A 20,299-nucleotide genomic window follows, 5' to 3' on the forward strand; every position below is an offset into this window, starting at 1 on the left:
CTCCCAGCATCAGAGTCTATTCCAATGAGTCAACTCTTCGCATGAGGTGGCCAAAGTACTGGAATTTCATCTTTAGCATCATTCCTTCCAAAGAGCACCCAGGGCTGATCTCCTTCAGAATGGACTGATTGGATCTCCTTGCAGTCCAAGGGACTCTCAAGAGTCTTCTCCAACACCACAGTTCAAAAGCATTAATTCTTCGGCACTCAGCGTTCTTCACAGTCCAACTCTCGCATCCATATGTGACCACTAGAAAAACCATAGCCTTGACTAGACGGACCTTTGTTGACAAAGTAATGTCTCTGCTTTTCAGTATACCATATAGGTTGGTCACAACTTTTCTTCCAAGGAGTAGGCGTCTTTTAATTTCAAGGCTGCAGTCACCATCTGCAGTGATTTTGGAGCCCCCCAAAATAAAGTCTGACACTGTTTCCACTGTTTCCCATCTATTTCCCTGAAGTGATGGGACCGGATGCCATCATAGTTGTATGTAAATCACATCTCACAGTGTCCTGGGAATAAAGTGAGCTAAGCTGTTCAGGGGGCCCGGCGCGATGCTTGGGGTGCAGCAGGTACTTGCTGTTCCTTCATTAGATGCCGTGGTAAAAAGCCTGACTCTAGATGAACTTGTTCTTTTAATTGAGGGCAGTGTCAGGAACATCTCAGATACATCAGGACCCTGACAAGGTGAAGACTGGAGCTTATTTATTTACTGTAGCCATATTATTTAAAATGCATGTTAGCGGTTTCCAGAGTAGTGGGCAGGAAGTGAGATTGCTGGCTGGGCCGATGATATGCATGGGTGTGCGCTTCCCCTCTGTCTGGGCAAGCACGCTGGGGGGCTGAAGGCCCTGACCTGGGAAAAAACTCTACAGAATGAGAACTGTGCAGCCCAGGAGGTGATGTTCCAGTGACGATAATGGGAAATTTGAGAGGAAAAAATACTTTCTAAACCATCTGCTGTATGCCAGTGACTATTTTAAGTGATTTGTAGAGTTTTGGTTTCATTTGATCCTCACAGGACCTCTATGATGTAGATTTTTTGTTTTGGGTTTCTTTTTGCCGTGCCACATGGCATTTGGGATCTTAATTCTCTGCCTGAGGATTGAATCTGCACTCGCTGCATTGGAAGCGCAGAGTCTTAACCATTGGACCCCCAGGGACATTCTTTGATGTAGGTTTCAGGGGCCCTGACCTCCCACTTTACATATGAGAAACTAAGGCTTAAAGTTTAACAGTAAAAGGAAACTGTATCTGTCAAGTTCCTGACAAATATCTTCTTAGACATGAAGATACTCATTCTTTCCCCTCTGCGTAGGTAGTGCCCCACAACTGCATGGTTATTAAAAGGCAGAGCCAGGATTCAAACATATGTCTCTGACTCTCAAGTCCTCCCCATGAAGAGAGCGTGTCAGACTTTCTGCAGCTCGCAGTGTTGACCAGCCACCCCTCTGTGCCTGTGAGGTGCTGGAGGATGGGCAGTTTGCCTCGCAGGCTGCATTTTGCCTGTACCTCACTGCCACGCGGGGAAGGGGAGCACACAGCCAAGCTCTGCTGTGATTTGCTCGGCTACCCCAGTCACTTAGAACTCAGCGGGAGAGGCTGCCAAAGCCAGGTGGCTGTGGCTCTGTGGGCAGGGGCGCCCCTCTTACACGTGAACTGAGGGGTTCAGTCTGAAAATGGAGACTGAGGTGGAGAGCAGGAGGAACTTGGGGCCATGCGATCTCAGTGCTGCTGGGGGTGGAGACAGTGGGTGGACTAAGCATCGGAGGTGATGGAAGGAGGGCTGTGGGGTCCTGTTCCTGGCACTAAGCTAGGCATTTCAGATGCGTGCTGTCCCTGCATCCTTACACCACCCTGTAACGTACATGCTACTGTTATGTCTTCCTATTTAACAGATGAAGAAATTGTCCTCCTTATCTAAATCAGTCATTTCAAGGACTCCATAAGCACATCAGGAGTCTGTTGGATGGTCAGAGCACGTGCATCTCTACATTGTGAGCAATGCTAGGAACAACCAGTAGAAGTGGCAAAGTAACTGGCAAGAAAGGAATAGGGAAAACCCTTGTCTGAATGAAGCAGCATGGGAAAGTCCCTGGTGGTGCAGTGGTTAGGACTCTGCACTTTCCCATTCACTCCCTGGTTGGGGAACTAAAATCCTGCAAGCCATGCAGCACAGACAAAAAAAAAAAGAAAAGCAGCAGCATGAATTTGCAGTAGGTTTGACACCCCCCCTTTCGTTTTTTTTAAAGTCAGTTATACTCTGGAGTGGAAATGGAGAGAAAGCACAGATAAGTGGTGGTAACTTGGGAGCTTATCTGAGAGAATAACATTGAAACATACATTACCATATGTAAAACAGGTCAGCATTGGGAGTTTGACGCATGACTCAGGGCTGCCAAAGCTGGTGCTCTGTGACAACCTGGAGGGTTGGGGTGTAGAAGGGCGGGGGTACAGGATGGAGAGACAAATGTATGCCTATGGCTGATTCATACTGAGGGACGGTAAAAAGTCACAGTGTTGTGAAGGAATTATCCTCCAATTTAAAAAAACAAACAAACTTGGGAGAATCAGGAGATCTAGCACATTTTTGACCTTGGTCAGCCAGAAGAGAGAAAGTGGATGGATGGGGGAACCGGCCCCAGAAGAAAGAGGGATGGTTGGGTGGGGATGGGAAGGTGCTTTATTTTCTTCATAGCAGTTTTCACTACCCAACATACATGTGCTTGTGGATTGCCTGTCTTCTCAGATGGTACAGAGTAAGAGATTCTGTCGGTTTTGCCCACAAGTTTTTCCCAGTGTCTGTCTAGACTGATATGGGAGGTGGGCAATACAGTTTTTCAAATGAATGAATGAATGACTGGACTGTTGAGAAGAATTTGCAAAAGAGGAAGTAGATCAGAGAGTTTCTACTTTTCATCACTCTACGGCTGGCATTTCCAACACTGAAGAGTTTCACTGAGGGCCCGGTTCTGTCCCAGCAGCGTGCTAGCAGCTAGAGGTCATGCTTTGTGGAGAGAGGGCCAAGACGTAGGGCGTTCCCCTGGGGAGCTTACTGTCTGGTTAAGGAGGCCCCCATTTACAAAGAACGAACGAGAGTCAGTTGCATAAGTTAAGTATTAGGTCACCCGGCACTGTTGGTAAATGGATCATTCTAGTCACGAGGGAGGCTTGTTGATTGGCACCAGTGGCCGAGGTAAAAGCACCAGAGGTGGAGCAGATGCAGGCTGGACCTGGGAAGAGTGCACGGCCTGTTCCAGGGTGCAGGGGACTGGGGAGTGAGGGCAGCAGCGTTGGGCTTCCACAGGAAGGAAGGAGCCTGTAGCCACCAGGCCACAGGGAGGCACTGAAGGGTTCTGAACAAAGCAGCAGCCTGGCTGACCCTGTTTCAGGGAGTGGACATGGCTTCACGAGGAGGGTGGTTTGCTGGAGCCGTAGGAGAGGCACTGAGGCAGCTCTTGCACACCAGCGGGAAGTGCCCAGAGCCTGGTCTGGGGGAGGCCGAGACCGGTCCAGGCAGCTTCGATCTGGTGACCAGCTCTTTGTGCCAGAACCCTGTGAAGGAGTGGCTGTCAACCCATTTTACAGATGAGAAAGAAGAGACTCGGACACAAAAGGCACTTTAGCTACTAAGATACAAGGGCACACGACTGACGAAGACGGATGAAATGGAGGAGGAGAAGGTCAAACTGAAGAAGGCAGGGTATCAGTCTGACTAAAATAAGGCGTGACACTGAGTAAAATAAGGAACTCCAGGGACTTCTCTGGTGGCTTAGCAGTTAAGACTTTGCGCTTCCACCGCAGGGGGTGTGGGTTCGAGCCCAAGTGGGTGAACTAAGATTCTGCAAGCTGCCTGGCATGGCCAAAATTAAAAAATAAAGTAATTTTTTTCTTATTTAGTGAAAAATAGATTATTCAGTGTGTGTTAGGCGTTGCCTGGGCTGGAAAGGTAAAGACGAAGAGAGTCATCCCTCCACAGTAGGGAGCTCGAAGGCTGACAGGGAGATGAGGGCAAAGGCGCAGCTGTGTGAGGAGGCGGGAAGAAAGCTTCTGTACCAAGAAGAAGAACTTTTTAAAAAAATTGTTTATTTTTAGTTGTGCTGGTTCTTTGTTGCTGCGATTGGGCTTTCTTTAGTTGCGGTGAGTGGGGGCTACCTACCCTAGTTGCCTTGCTCGGGCTCCTCTTGTTGCGGAGCACAGACTCTAGAGTGCAGGCTCAGTAGTTGACAGCACATGGGCTCAGTAGATGCTTCGCTGCATGTGGAATCTTCCTGGAGCAGGGATCGAACCTGTGTCTCCTGCATTGGCAGGCAGATTCTCAACCTCTGGACCAACAGGCAAGTCCCAAGAAGAGCTTCTGTAGGGGGAAACAAAGTTCCATTTGGAAGATAAAAGATGGTTATTGGTACAATATTTGCTTGCCACGAGGGGACGAATTAATTTTGTGTAATTCACAGTGAATTCTGTGAATGTTAAGGATGTTTTCTCCTACGAGAGTTTTGCACTTGTAATTTCATGCTTAAGTGGATTGGCATCTTATCTCAAGGGTTTGGCATTTAACAGCTGCAAGCTTTCAAAATGTCTTTTCTTGAAGTGGTTGAATTGAAATGATGACATGGATCCTCCTGTCTCTTTTTCCTTCTTCATTGTGGTCAGTATTTGCTGAATGCTCACTGGTACAAAGCCCAGTGAGCACTAAGGACTTTATAAGAGAGGATGTGAAAAATATGGAGCCCTGGCTTCCTGGAGCTTCCAGTTTCGGAAATTGCAGGACAGGACTGGCTGGAAGCGATATATCCTGTCTGTGCTGGTGATACCTGCATGCAGCCCTGACGGTTTTGGAGGGGGTTTGGCGCCTAGCCTCTTTAGTTGACCAACTGGAGAAAGGGGAGGATAGGGTGGCCTGGCAGGAAGGTTGTGTTTTTAGACATGGAAGAGATAATCAAGTCTCAGAGTAGAAAGAGGGGGTGGCTCCTCGGTCTTGGCCCAAGGGGAAGGGAACTAGAGGTGACTGTTAATGTGTGGGGTGCCTACCTCATGCTGAGGTTCGCCGTGCATTAGCTCATGCAGTACCTGAGTAGTCCTTCGAGGTAGGCTGAGCATCCGACTTTTAGTTTACTTGTGTATTTATTATTTGGGGCTGTGCTGGGTCTGCGCTGCTGCGAGGGCTTTTCCCTAGTTGCGGTGCACGGCTGCTCATGGCGTGGCTCCTCTTGTGGACCTCGGGCTCTAGGGCCTGAGGGTTGGCTGCGGCTCCCTGGCTCTAGAGCGCAGGCTCAGTACGTGTAGGCACACAGGCTTAGTGGTTCCGCGGCACGTGGGATCTCCCTGGACCAGGGATCGAACCTGTGTCTCTGGCATCGGCAGGCAGATTCTTGGCCACTGAGCAGTCCTGAGCACCCGACTTTGCAGATGAGCATCTGATGCTCTGGGAAGCTGTCTGTTGTGCACAAGTTCCCCCAGCGGGGACGCAGCCAGCCAGGACTTAATCCTAGCATGTCCCTGCTGCCCTTTCCCTCCCAGGAGGGGCTGCCTCTGGGCAGGACGGCAGGAGGAGGGCTGAGAACGTCGGCCTGGCCTGTGCCAGGGAACGGGGCTGGGGTGGGGGGTAGCAGAGGAAGGGTGGGGTGGCAGGGGGAGCCACACGCCGGCACCCGTGCTGGCCCCCCGTGCTCTGGGTGTCTCTGCGGGCACCCGGGCTCCCCTAGGTCATCTTTCTTGCCACCTTGCTACTCAGTGTGCCATTTGCTGGAATTTATACTTAGGTGTTTCCTTTACTTGTTCTGCCAGCGTTTGTTGACAGCTGCCTTTTCCTTCTCCTTTGTTCTCTCCTGACTCTTCAAATTGGGGTTTTAGCCTCAAGCGAGCACTGGCTTACTGCTTCCTGTCGGGTGTGTTTCAGATGCCGGGACTTCAGAGCCCCTGGGGGGTGCAGAGGAGCCGGGTGGGTTGCTGTCTTTGCTTTCTGATCTGGTATCCAGTACACTGTACACCGTAGAAGGCTGTTGTTTAGATCTGGCTGATGGAGCAACTCAGGGCTGTTCAGTTGTGTCAAGCTAGGTCTTGTCAAAACTGTACCGATGTAAGCAATGTTCCACGTCAGGACCTACAGCTTTATGACATGGAAGCCTTGTAATTTCACTGTATCATCCTAAACACATCTCATCACCCACTAGAAAAGCTTTAGATGTGACCAAACCCCCCAAATACCCCAAAACATCTCCTTTCCATCTGAGTGGCGTCTGGTCCCAGAACTGTTCTAAAGCGTGTGCAGCCGTGTGAACATTGTACTGTGTGGTTATCACTGTGTGGAGAGTGAGGGAGCTTGACATGTGTCCTTCCAAGTGTCAGCAGTCACAGCGTTATGTTCGCTTCCCTTTACTGCTCGAATGACACTTGCTACTAAGTCGCTTCAGTCGTGTCCGACTCTGTGTGACCCCACAGATGGCAGCCCATCAGGCTCCACTGTCCCTGGGATTTTCCAGGCAAGAACACTGGAGCGGGTTGCCATTTCCTTCTCCAATGCATGAAAGTGAAAAGTGGAAGTGAAGTCGCTCAGTTGTGTCCGACTCTTAGCGACCCCATGGACTGCAGCCTACCAGGCTCCTCCGTCCATGGGATTCTCCAATACTGGAGTGGGGTGCCATTGCCTTCTCCGAATGACACTTAGAAAAGACTAAATATAACCCCCTCCGCTCTGCAGACTTCTCCTTCAGCACCACACCAAAGGGGCTGTGATTTCGACTCGGAATCTGAGTCTCCTGGGCATTCTTGTTTGCTTGAACAGCTTTCTATACTTAGAAAAGAGGGGGAAGAAAGATTTAGGTTAATGCTGAAGTCACCCCAGGATGAAAAGTTGTTAATTTTTCTAAAGGATTAGTGAGCACCCCTCCAGGACCAGCGCTGGGGGCTCAGGGCTCACCCCTGTGGTGGTGTGTGGCCCGCTCGTGGCTGGAATAGGGCTCATCAGATGTCCCTGCGCTCGCTCAGCCTCCGGGCCGAGGGGCCAGGAGCTGCCTCCTGGGGGCTGAGCACGCCCTTGTGCCCTGTGTTGTTCGCAATCCCGGGAGTAGCTGCTGCCAGGCAGTGCCAGCTCGTCTGCCCGGCCCTCTCGTCAGCCGCCCGAGACACCCTGTACTTCCACAGACGAGAGCTCCCCCCTCGTGTCCGGAGGGCCTCCTGTCGTTGACTAAGTATTTGTCTTGGGTTTGCTCTCCGCAGCCCCGCGCTCCCAGCACTTGGAGTGGGCCTTCCCGGGGCAGGGTGGGGGCCTGGGCCCCAGCGTCTGCAGACGGAGCCCTGGGCCGGGAGCTCCGAGAGGGAGAGCCAGGCCCTTGACTTAGCACGGCTGGGGGCTGGCGTGGGGCTGAGTCAGTCCCGTGGCCTGGTGGAAAGAGCATGAGCGTGAGCAGCAAACCCAGACCGCCTCAGGTGTGGACCCCAGACCCACTGCTCCCTGCCTGCCCCTCAGGATCCGCCTTCCTCTCTCCAGGCCGCGGATGCTCTGTCCTGGAAGCAGGGAGGCAGGAAAATACCTGCTTTGAGGGTCGCTTTGAGAACTGAATGATAAGCTAAGTCCAGCTCTGGCACATAGTAGCCCCTCAGTCATTTAATAATATATATATTTTTGGAGTAGTAATTATCAAAGATTATAATTGTACAGTATTGAGAAGTATAGAACAAAATACAATTATTGAAGGGGAGTTGCTCCACGATACTGATTTGAATCTTGACTCTCTCATTGGCTTGTATTTCCTAGAAATAATAATTAAAACACTAAACACTTATGGAAGACTCACGTGTGGGATATGCTAAGTGCATTATCTCTTAACTTTACAACAGTCCTATGAAGTAGTTGCTTTCATCACCCACTACCTTACAGATGAGGAAACTGAGGGCCAGAGAGGCCAAGTTACAGCCCCAAGGTGACACCACAAGAAATGGGGGAGGGAGACTTCGTAAAGGCGGGGCTTTTCTTATCCTAAAGCTGTTACTCTCAGTTAACAGCCTCTGTTTCTCTACCGGTGAGTAGCATGAGTGGTGTGAGCCGCCAGTGGAGTCCTGCCCGTGGCGCCCTGCCTCTGGCTGCCGGAGACCCGCGGGGGCCCTGCTGCCTCCGCGGGGCTCTGACCCTAAACTCTGCCCGGCGGCCCGACCCCTGGGTAGGGCAGGAGCTCGGTGAAAGGCCGAGTCACAGGGGCGGTCGTGCCCAGCCCTTGTCACGCTCTGTCTTGTCCTCGCGGTCTGACGTGGTTTCCTCTGCCTCTCGCTCTTAAGCAGCAGACCTGCTTGGACTGTAAGAAGAACTTCTGTACCAGCTGTTCCAGCCAAGTGGGGGCCGGGCCCCGCCTCTGCCTTCTCTGCCAGCGCTTCCGTGCCACGGACTTCCGGCGGGAGGAGCTCATGAAGATGAAGGTGAAGGACCTGAGGGACTATCTCAGCCTCCACGACATCTCTACCGACATGTGCCGGGAGAAGGAGGAGCTGGTGTCCCTGGTGCTCGGCCAGCAGCCCGTCATCTCCCAGGAGGGCAGGACTCAGGCGCCCCACTTGGGCCCCGACTTCCCGGAGCAGCAGGCCTTCCTCGCCCGGCCCCACACCAGCACCGTGCCGCCTACCTCACCCGGCCTCCAGTCTGCACCCCCCGGCCAGGCGCAGGGCCGGCAGCAGGTACGGCCAGTGCGGCCTCCCCTCTCTCCAGGGTAGGTTCCAGTTCCTCTCCCTCCGCGCCGCGGGAGAGGGGCTCAGTGCGCGGGTGACTGGATGCCTTTCTGCCTCCCACCGACGGAGGGCGTTTTCTGGACTTCAGACTCACGTTTGGGCTTTTCTTAGAGAAACGGATGCACGGTACTGGGTTTTTGTATTTTTCTGTCTTTGTAATAGGTTCCTATCCCAGTTAGGGAGTTTTAAAAAATTGGTTGTTCTAGAAACATTTTGAGAAAATTCACTGTTGGGTCTCCACATTTGGTTCTGATCAAATTACCCTCCTGCTTTCTCACCCCATGGTCTTCTTGGGCCGATGGGGAACTCGGTGCCTCAGTGATAGTCACAAGGCACCAGGGAGAAAAAGGACCACGTAGGACTTCCCTGGTGGTCCAGCAGTTATGAGTCCGAGCTTCCAGGGCAGGGGGCACAGGTTTGATCCTTGGTTGGGGAAATTCTGCGTGCTGCGTGGTGAGGCCAAAAAAAGAGTATGTGGAGGCGAGACAGAGGAGGAAAACACTGTGACCGAGACACGGGCACGGCAGCTCCTGCCCGTGCTGGCTGGGCTAGGGTGTGCTTGCAGGGCTATTGAACAGTAGGCGGCCTTATCAGCATCCCAGCAGGGCCTGGGGATGGAAGGCGCAGGGCAGCACATGGACTGAATTATGAACCAGGCACGGGAGGCACAGAATCGAGGATTATGTTGCTTCTACACTGAGAAAGCCCTTCTGAGGGGGAAGGTAGATGTGGAAACCAGCTGTTGGATTAGAGTGATGCCAGTGGACCTCAGGCTTCCCAGGTGGCTCAGTGGTAAATAATCCACCCACCAATGCAGGAGACTTGGGTTCTGTCCCTGTGTCAGGAAGATCCCCTGGAGAAAGAAATAGCAACCCACCCCAGTATTTCCTGGAGAATTCCATGGATAGAGGAGCCTGGTGGGCTACAGTCCATACGGTTGTAAAGAGTCAGACACGACTTAGTGACTAAACAGCATCGTTATTATCACTGAGGAGAGAGGGTTGAGGGGGGTGAAAGAGTAAAGGATAGGGTGTCAGACAGCAAGACTAGTGTCAAGTTGTAAGATAGGAAGCAAACACCCACACACTTGGTGGAGAGCGGGGGAGGACCCAGCACCAGCAAGGCAGGAGGCTTCAGCCAGAGGCCTGGGGTGGGGACGGGGGAAGTGGTCCCCCGCCTCCAGTGGGAGAGGCACTGGACAGAGGATGGGAAGTAGCTGGAAGCTGTGTGTGTGTGGCCCCAGGGGACCCTGTAAGGTTAGGACTGACAGGACGTGGGCCAGCTCTGCAGACTAGGTGCTCATGGTGGGGAGAGGAAAGGGTTGGGGGAGGAAGCGGCAGCCTCTGGCTCCCAGGTGCTGGGTCTCTAGGCACTATTTTTCCATGCGTTTGTTTATTCAGTGAGCACGTATTAACCACCTCCGAAGTGCCAGGATCACTGTCATCACCGGGGCATGCTGACGTCCTGTAGCTACACTTCAGTGCCTCAGTGAGCCTTTTACTCACCTGACTTGGGGAACAGTGGGAGGATTAGGACCTAGAGAGGGCTGACAGAATGCGGTCCACTGGAGAAGGGAATGGCAGACCACTTCAGTATTCTTGCCTTGAGAACCCCATGAACAGTATGAAAAGGCAAAATGATAGGATACTGAAAGAGGAACTCCCCAGGTCAGTAGGTGCCCAATATGCTTCTGGAGATCAGTGGAGAAATAACTCCAGAAAGAATGAAGGGATGGAGCCAAAGCAAAAACAATACCCAGCTGTGGACGTGACTGGTGGTAGAAGCAAGGTCCAATGCTGTAAAGAGCAATACTGCATAGGAACCTGGAATGTTAGGTCCATGAATCAAGGCAAATTGGAAGTGGTCAAACAGGAGATGGCAAGAGTGAACATCAACATTCTAGGAATCAGCAAACTCAAATGGACTGGAATGGGTGAATTTAACTCAGATGACCATTATCTACTACTGTGGGCAAGAATCCCTTAGAAGAAATGGAGTAGCCATCATGGTCAAGGAGAGAGTCCGAAATGCAGTACTTGGATGCAATCTCAAAAATGACAGAATGATCTCTGTTCGTTTCCAAGGCAAACCATTCAATATCACAGTAATCCAAGTCTATGCCCCAACCAGTAACGCTGAAGAAGCTGAAGTTGAACAGTTCTATGAAGACCTACAAGACCTTTTAGAACTAACACCCAAAAAAAATGTCCTTTTCATTATAGGGGACTGGAATGCAAAAGTAGGAAGTCAAGAAACACCTGGACTAACAGGCAAATTTGCCCTTGGAATACGGAATGAAACAGGGCAAAGACTAATAGAGTTTTGCCAAGAAAATGCACTGGTCATAGCAAACACCCTCTTCCAACAACACAAGAGAAGACTCTATACATGGACATCACCAGATGGTCAACACTGAAATCAGATTGATTATATTCTTTGCAGGCAAAGATGGAGAAGCTCTATACAGTCAACAAAAACAAGACCAGGAGCTGACTGTGGCTCAGATCATGAAGTCCTTATTGCCAAATTCAGACTTAAATTGAAGAAAGTAGGGAAAACCACTAGACCATTCAGATATGACCTAAATCAAATCCCTTATGATTATACAGTGAAAGTGAGATTTAGATTTAAGGAACTAGATCTGATAGAGTGCCTGATGAACTATGGCATGAGGTTCATGACACTGTACAGGAGACAGGGATCAAGACCATCCCCATGGAAAAGAAATGCAAAAAAGCAAAATGGCTGTCTGGGGAGGCCTTACAAATAGCTGTGAAAAGAAGGGAAGCAAAAAGCAAAGGAGAAAAGGAAAGATATAAGCATCTGAATGCAGAGTTTCAAAGAATAGCAAGAAGAGATAAGAAAGACTTCCTCAGCGACCAATGCAAAGAAATAGAGAAAAACAACAGAGTGGGAAAGACTAGAGATCTCGTCAAGAAAATTAGAGATACCAAGGGAACATTTCATGCAAATATGGGGTTGATAAAAGACAGAAATGGTATGGACCTAACAGAAGCAGAAGATATTAAGAAGAGGTGGCAGGAATACACAGAAGAACTGTACAAAAAAGATCTTCACGACCAAGATAATCACGATGGTGTGATCACTTACCTAGAGCCAGACATCCTGGGATGCGAAGTCAAGTGGGCCTTAGAAAGCATCACTATGAACAAAGCTAGTGGAGGGGATGGAATTCCAGTTGAGCTATTTCAAATCCTGGAAGATAATGCTGTGAAAGTTCTGCACTCAATATGCCAGCAAATTTGGAAAACTCAACAGTGGCCACAGGACTGGAAAAGGTCAGCTTTCATTCCAATCCCAAAGAAAGGCAATGCCTTTCAGAGAATGTTCAAACTACCGCACAATTGCACTCATCTCACACGCTAGTAAAGTAATGCTCAAAATTCTCCAAGCCAGGCTTCAGCAATACGTGAATCCTGAACTTCCAGATGTTCAAGCTGGTTTTAGAAAAGGCAGAAGAATCAGAGATCAAATTGCCAACATCCGCTGGATCATGGAAAAAGCAAGAGAGTTCCAGAAAAACATCTATTTCTGCTTTATTGACTATGCCAAAGCCTTTGACTGTGTGGATCACAATAAACTGGAAAATTCTTCAAGAGATGGGAATACTAGACCACCTGACCTCCTATTGAGAAACCTGTATGCAGGTCAGGAAGCAACAGTTAGAACTGGACTTGGAACAAGAGACTGGTTCCAAATAGGAAAAGGAGTATGTTGAGGCTGTATATTGTCACCCTGCTTATTTAACTTATATGCAGAGTACATCATGAGAAACACTGGGCTGGAAGAAGCACAAGCTGGAATCAAGATCGCTGGGAGAAATATCAATAACCTCAGATATGCAGATGACACCACCCTTATGCAGAAAGTGAAGAGGAACTAAAAAGCCTCTTGATTAAAGTAAAAGTGGAGAGTGAAAAAGTTGGCTTAAAGCTCAACATTCAGAAAATGAAGATCATGGCATCTGGTCCCATCACTTCATGGGAAATAGATGGGGAAACAGTGGAAACAGTGTCAGACTATCTTTTTGGGTTCCAAAATCACTGCAGATGGTGACTGCAGCCATGAAATTAAAATACGCTTACTCCTTGGAAGGAAAGTTATGACCAACCTAGATAGCATATTGAAAAGCAGAGACATTATTTTGCCAACAAAGGTCCGTCTAGTCAAGGCTATGGTTTTCCCAGTGGTCATGTATGGATGTGAGAGTTGGACTGTGAAGAAAGCTGAGTGCCGAAGAATTAATGCTTTTGAACTGTGGTGTTGGAGAAGACTCTTGAGAGTCCCTTGGACTGCAAGGAGATCCAACCAGTCCATTCTGAAGGAGATCAGCCCTGGGTGCTCTTTGGAAGGAATGATGCTAAAGATGAAACTCCAGTACTTTGGCCACCTCATGTGAAGAGTTGACTCATTGGAAAAGACTCTGATGCTGGGAGGGATTGGGGGCAGGAGGAGAAGGGGACGACAGAGGATGAGATGGCTGGATGGCATCACGGACTTGATGGACTTGAGTCTGAGTGAACTACCGGAGTTGGTGATGGACAGGGAGGCCTGGCGTGCTGGGATTCATGGGGTTGCAAAGAGTTGGACACGACTGCGCAACTCAACTGAACTGATCCAGTTTCCACATCCAGTTGGGCACTGACTCTCGGGTCACTTGTGGGAGGTTTGAGCCTTTAACAAGGCGATGAGGTTAGTAATCCAGACCACTTTGGCTCCTGCCAGGATGTGGGGAGGACTGACTGGCGGCGTGACCCCACGTCTGAAGGGCTTTGAGCCCCCCAGAGCCAGCATGCGCCAGTGTAGTTGTCTCCTGCACAGGACGTGGAGGGCTACTGTCTCCTGTTCTGGTCCCCGCCTCTGCCGGAACAGGGCCCCTGATTCAGCTCTGACGAGCACTGAGCCATAAAGGCTGCTGTGATTGCAAGCTTCACCTGCAGGACATGCATGCAGCTCCCTCGTCGGCCTGAGCTGGCCTTCTCCCCAGCGCACTCTGGGGCTTCATTCTCCCTCGGCTCTGCTCTGTCTGCTGGACAGGCTGGGCCGCCTGCCATGACTTCCTCCCTTTGCTTGGTCCAGGGTTTTCTCTATGTTTATGGGGAGCCAGGAGAGTGCCTCGAGGGAATTTTTTTTTTCCCCTGAAAGAACCTTCAGGTGGATTCCTTTCATTAATCAGAAGTTTGCAGACTGCACGCATAGGTCACACCGTGTACCAGGGCTCATTGGGTGCTTCTTCTCTGATGTTTCCAGAAGGCCTTCAGGTCAGCTTCTCCCTATTCTGGTGAGGCCCACGTTTTGCCAGCCAGAAAAACAGGGCAAGCGCAGGAGCTCGTGCAGGGCTGCCTGACGATTCCGCAGCTAGCGGCATGAAGGCTGTGTGTCTGCTGGTAGCGCTCGCCTCACCAGGGCCCTTTCCTGTGCCTGTAACGCCCTGGCGGTAGTTGTTAGTGAAGGAAGCGCATGGAATAAAGCTAACTGTGGACAGACACTCACTGTAGATTTGGGTTCAGCCAGTGGACACGCTGAAAAGACAGGAGCATACTTTGCAGCACGAGATCGAGTTTCTCTTTTGTGGCAAAGAGAAGACATAATAGAAACTGTCTACTTAGGAAAAGGTTAGGCTCCGAATGGCTTCTTGTAACTCCAAGGTGATATGAGGAGGACAGTGGGTACCACACTGATGTAAAGCTAAGAGAAAACTGGACGTTGTCTGGGAAGCATCTCTGCCCGCATGTGCTGCGTACAGGAGCTTATCGTCACTTGGCATTTTTGGTGACGGTTGTTATTTCTACTCTTCATTTCTGTGTGGTTGCGTGTCTTTTCTTAATTAGCTCCATATTAGGCATTCTAATCTGAGGTGAGCAGCGGGGGGCAGTGAGTGACTGGTTTCCCAGGCTGTCCCTTTGCTGGTTCTCTGAAGAGTCCAGTGGAAAAGGCCTGTGAGCTTGGACACCTCTTTGCTCTGGGCTCACACTAGACCCTTCGCCTGTTTGGGAGCAGTGGTTGGAGAGGATCTAGGAAGGGATTTGTGGCTTCAGTGGTGCTGGGATTAGGTGGGTCCCAGTTGTGACTACTCTGGCAAAACCTAAAGGAATACCCAGAGGAAACCTTTTGAGAGGTTAGAATTCTAAGCCGAATGAAACTTCTTAAGCATAGGCATTAGTCTTATATAGTCTCAGGCTAATAGACTATTTGATGCCTTAAAATAATTTTTGACTGGGTTTCAAGACAGCTCTTAGTAATAGTCTGCCCTACTGGTTGGAGCATATTTCTAGAATTTCTAATGAGAGGAGTGACTAACCAGAAGAGAGAGGGGTGGGGTGGTGAGGGTCTGGAAACTGATCTCATCTGGGCCTGATGAGGAAGCCGGGGAGATTTCGTTTGGCAGAAGCGAAGACATAGTTTGAACAGTTGGGGAGAAAAGAGTTGACACGGGTCTGGGTGCAAAACCAGGGATGGTGGGTGGAAGTTGTAGGGCTGGCATTGTGGCGTCAGTGTCGGGAACGGACTTGATGGCGGTCCGGCAGAGGAGCAGCCGTGGGATCTTCCTTCCACTCGGGAATGTGCAAGCTGAGCCGACACTGACGGTGAGTGGTAGTTAATGCCATCCTGGCTAGAGTTGAAATGTATGCATGTCACTTCCCTGCCTGACAGAGTCAGGCTTCTGTAATGCTGTTATGCAAGACTCCAGGTTCCCGGGGAGATGGGAATGCATTTGGATATGGCGTGAGCTGGCAAGAGCCCCATGCCGTCCCTGGGATAGCTCTGCGGATGTAATGGCATCTTTCTCTCCCCACAGGCCAATGGCCATGTGTCTCAGGACCAAGAGGAGCCCATCTACCTGGAGCGCACAGCCAGAGCCCCTGCTGAGGACGAGACCCAGGTGGGCCCTGTGGGTCTGTGTGTCTGCCTTTGCTCTCACTGCTGTTCTTGTCAGGACCCTCTGGGCAGCCTCACGGGGGAGAGGGGAGGAGCCGGCTGTGATGACAGTCCCGAAGTCCTGTCTGCGGGGGTGGCGTTTAGTGTGAGTGTTCAGGTGAACCTCAGGAGCCGTCCGTGTCCCAGTGGAGGCTGCGGAGCGGCACAGCCCGTTGGTTTCCAGTCTGCTGACTTGGAGAGCAGCCAGAGGGCAGGCTCCTGGTGCCGCTGTGCCAGTCTTGTTCTTTTCCTCTGCTTCCAGCACACAGTGGCCATTGTCAGGAGAAGGAGGTCAGATAATCAGGAGGAAAGATGAGAGGGAGTTCAGGGCACTGCCGTGGGGCCGCAGAGCTGTGGTCTCCAGTGTGCAGAGAGGATGCTTGCGCGGGAAGCAGGCTTCTTCTGTGGGAAAGCAGAACTCTCTCCGGGGGAGAAAGACCCGGACCACGCACGGTAGTCTCTTGTGCTGCCTCGTTTAATCTCCATGGGAAGCCTGGGGCACACGGGCCCAGAGAGGTGAGCATCGTGCCCGGTGCTGCTCAGCATCAGTCAGTAGAGCAATCGGGATCCAAAACCCCCTGCCTTAGCTGGTGCTGCTCCTCCCGCCTGGCCACTGGGGGTGGGGCTGTGGCCCTCTGGGCCTGAGCACAGCCCTTGGGTCAGGAAGAGACGGAGGTCTGTCTTGCGATGTAGAGCCGGGGCCACGTAATCCTCCATGTGCCCCCATTCCTGCTTCCCTTGAGGCCAGTCACCAAAAGCACAGGGTTTTGAGAGCTCTGGGGTCCTGGGAGCGAGAGCCGGGGCGGGGGCGGGGGCGGGGGAGTGGAGCCCACCCATCCCATCTTGGCCTTCGCAGTCCGTCGACTCAGAGGACAGCTTTGTCCCAGGCCGGAGGGCCTCTCTGTCTGACCTGACCGACCTGGAGGACATCGAAGGTCTCACCGTGCGACAGCTCAAGGAGATCCTGGCTCGCAACTTCGTCAACTACAAGGGCTGCTGTGAGAAGTGGGAACTGATGGAGAGGGTGACGCGGCTGTACAAGGACCAGAAGGGCCTCCAGCACCTGGGTGAGCGGCCGTGCGGGCGGCGGCGGCACAGAACCACAGGGCGCCTGCTGCTGCACATTAGAGGCCACAGCGGCCTGCTCCATTTCCACGCTTCAGCTGAGGAAGGGGCCAGCCACCCTGCGCGTTTGCGTCCTCTAATAACAACTGTCCTTTGGAGCTGAGGGCCCTGGTGGGGGTCAGGCATTGTGTATGTGTATTTACTCTGCAGGGCAGCCTGTGAAATAGGCCTTGTTAGCGTCTTCCCTTCACTGGAGAGCCGAGGCTGGCTCTCAGGATTTCGGGGTCTAAGTCCATGGCCTTTCCCGCCGTATGTTGCCCTGTCAGACTCACCACTACCTCTGGCCATGCTCAAACTCTGTACCCAAGGTGCTGGCACACTGTGTGTCCTGCCTGCCCCGGGGCTGTTCATTTTCCAAAGCATTTGCCATGGTATCATTTTCAGTGATACAGAGTAAAACAAGGTCTGTGGTCAAATGAGTTTGGGGAAGAAAAAACTTGCTATTATGACCGTGCTGCTGATTTATGGTAAGATGAAGACTGTACCAATCAAGGCAGAGAAGCCCTGCAGGAGAGAGACGAGTGTAGTCTAGAACTCCGCATTTCCTGAAATGACTTCACCCAGTCGCTCCCCAGCTGATTGGGCTCCTGCAAGTCAATGTTGTGCTGACTGGCCTGCTCACAGTGGTTGAAGTCAGATTCAGGTTCTCCTCTCCCAGGAGCTCAGATTCATCAGAGTTAGGGGACATCTGCCTGGTCACCTGATCACAGGCTCTTCCCTTTTGGATGGTCCCCAGAACCTCCCCAAAGGAGGGACGAGGAGATGGCTCCTCTGGGGAGTCGCACCCAGACTCCCTGGCCGACCAGGGCAGACTGTTCCTCCTTTCTTGACTTTAACGCCGGCTTCCGATGTGGTAGGAAAAAAGAACACTGAGCTTGTGTAATCTCCTTCTTGCCTGGCAGTTTTGTTCACGGCAAAGCAGTGGAAGCCCTTATTCTAAGACACCCCAGCAGGGGCTGTGGGTGAGTCTCCCGTGTGTGGAGGGTCTGAGGAGGGTGGCCTGGTTCCCAGCAGGAGAGCAGCCTGAGTTCGGAAGTGAACTCAGCCAGGGTGGCTGGAGGCTTTCCTTGTCATCAACATATTCAGACGCCTTCTTTCCTTCCCTTTGCAGTGTGCAGCGCTGAAGACCAAAACGGTACGTAGCTGTTCCTGTTTGGCATCAGGCCGAGGCCCTTCACTCTTCTCTCCTTCCTCCCCTTCAGCCCTTACTTCTGTTAGCCGTCTGAGAACTCTGAGCATATCCACATCCCGGTGGGGGAGCGGTGCTGGGGGGGATGTTCACTGGGAACCAGGGCTCCTCAGCATCTTTAGAAATTCCCATCCCCGTCCCTGCGAAGGGTGGAGTGGCAGGACACCTCGGGCAGCCTGATCTGCAGGCCTCTGGTGGTCAGAGCTCAGAAGCCAGCCTCTGTAAAATCTTCGGCAAAAGCCAAGGGGTGGCACTTCTGGTGCATTGCCCATAGTCCTGGGGCTCAGGCACCATAGCTTTCACTCCATCTTGGTCTGTGTGGGAGGGTCTCTGTGTACCTTCAGGGAAATCACTTGGGATGTTCATCAGCTTCAGGTACCAACTGAAAAGCAGGGGTGGTGAGCTGAGAGCCTTGTGTGAATAGCGTGCTTCGTGGCACTCAGCTGCCATGTGCCAGCCTGTATGTTAAAGACCACTCGCAGGTCTCTGGGCACCCCCAGAACGCACTGCAGGAATCTGACTGCAATCACTCTAAAACATGCTAGGCCTTTTTGTGAAAGCCTCAAGGCTTTACAGCCATTTTACTGACAAATTTGGAGTGTCTTCTGAAAAAGTTTTAAAGTGCTTTTCAGGCCCCTACACTACTCTGAGAACATCCTTTCTTGGGGAAGAGCTCTCACCGTATTGCTCAGAATGGGGCACGGTCTTCGGGCTGATACATTCCCAAGAGTTGAGCATTTGGAGTTCTAGACCCTCACCTGATACCAAAGTTTGGCCATCCACTTGGGGTCTTTCTGATTCCCTGGGAGAATGCTGGCAACTGAGTTAATGAATTTGTTAATCTTGACAGAAGTAATCTGTAATAATTCTGTAAATTACTCCAGCTCATCTATATATTTATGGTTGAGCTATTATATAGCTCATACCTATTATATATATAGGTATTCCTATTTATATATATGGGTGTTTATATAGTTTAGTTGTTTCCAAATGTTCCCTGTCAGGGCCACCAGCTCCTCACAGGAGTAAATAGGTTTCACTGCCTCACAGCCCGCCCACCTTGTGTTTCTTGACTTTCTGAATAGTCCAAGGAACAGGTAAAGAAAGTGCAGAAGCAGTGGAGTATGAGAGCTGCCTGTGGGACCGTAGAGGTGGCTGTTATAAGACCAGTTCCCTGTTTATGGCTACCTGATTCAGGCTGCCATTTTAAACATGCTGGGAAGGCTTGGGTTTGGGTACATGAAGGTTTTTCTGTTCCTGCAGCTGACCCCGGATGTAGGTCATGCCCACTGTGTCTTCCCACTCGCACAAGCCAAGTTAGCCTTGTTGAGAACTGTGCGCTGAGCAGTTAGTACTGTCTTCACAGCCCCTGCCCTCAGGCCACTTTCCTAGAAGCCAGCCTACCTGGATTTGAATCTTTGGGCAACCTATTTAACCCTTTGGTTTCACTTGCCTCACCCATAAAATGAGTAATGAGAGTACCTACTTCATAGTTTTTGTTGGGGCTTCCCGGGTGGCTCAGTAGTGAAGACTCTGCCAGTGCAGGAGACACGGGTTCAATCCCTGGGTCAGGAAGGTCCCCTGGAGGCAGAAGTGACAACCTGCTCCAGTATTCTTGCCTGGAGAATATACCATTGACAGAGAAACCTGTCGGGCGATAGTCCATGGGGTCACAAAGAGTCAGACTAACGCGTTCACTTTCACCTCAGGACTGGTTTTGGGGATTCAAGACGACTATCAGCCCTCAGAGCACACAGCAGATACTAAGTATATTATTATCTCAATAGAAATTGATTCCATTTGTTGAATTTAGGAGCCCGTCTTCTAGTGGGGGAGACAAGGAGCAAACTCACAAATTCTGAAAGCACTGAGGAGCAGTCACGGGGGTGTGGGTGAAGTGTGTGTGGGAAGCAGAGAAGACAGAACCATAGTCTCTGCTGGGCTCTGGCACCACGGCGTCTCCTCCAAGGAAGCCTGGGGAAGCAGGTCGGGGCCCTGCAATCCTTGGCTTTCTTTATTCAGTTGGGGGTATGTTTACAGAGGAGTCTCATGATCCTTCATGAGCAGTTCATTACAATTCTATTGATGCCTAAACTCTTCTCAGCCAGTTTTATATCTTTTCAGCACGTTCTGCCTCAGGGAATATCGAGTCCCTCCATGGCACTCCCTGGCCTTATTACAGCCTCAGTTGTCTGAACGTTACTTCTTTCTATGCTTTGAGGCCTTTGCCTTATTCTCATGTTCCGGGATGTCTTTGATCTACAAGTGCTCGACTATTCAAATCTATAGCCTAACCTATGGAGGTGCAGATTAAACAAGCAGGTG

The 20,299-nt window shown here is 51.1% G+C and overlaps 1 protein-coding gene across 7 annotated transcripts in view; it reads left to right on the forward strand.

Annotated features, from left to right (window-relative positions):
* RFFL (ring finger and FYVE like domain containing E3 ubiquitin protein ligase) overlaps nt 1-20,299 on the forward strand; it is a 77,365-nt gene that overhangs the window by 54,336 nt on the left and 2,730 nt on the right. For 6 of the 7 annotated variants that reach the window (XM_005220052.5, XM_059878428.1, XM_015458551.3 and 3 more), the window contains exons 3-6: nt 8,278-8,670; nt 15,542-15,625; nt 16,517-16,727; nt 17,897-17,920. In XM_005220052.5, the coding sequence (XP_005220109.1) occupies nt 8,278-8,670; nt 15,542-15,625; nt 16,517-16,727; nt 17,897-17,920 (712 nt within the window). The remainder of the gene's footprint in view (nt 1-8,277; nt 8,671-15,541; nt 15,626-16,516; nt 16,728-17,896; nt 17,921-20,299) is intronic. The other variant, XM_010815793.4, reaches the window with a different exon arrangement.

The sequence above is a fragment of the Bos taurus genome, chromosome 19, assembly GCF_002263795.3.
Source record: "Bos taurus isolate L1 Dominette 01449 registration number 42190680 breed Hereford chromosome 19, ARS-UCD2.0, whole genome shotgun sequence".
Taxonomy (NCBI): Eukaryota; Metazoa; Chordata; class Mammalia; order Artiodactyla; family Bovidae; genus Bos; species Bos taurus.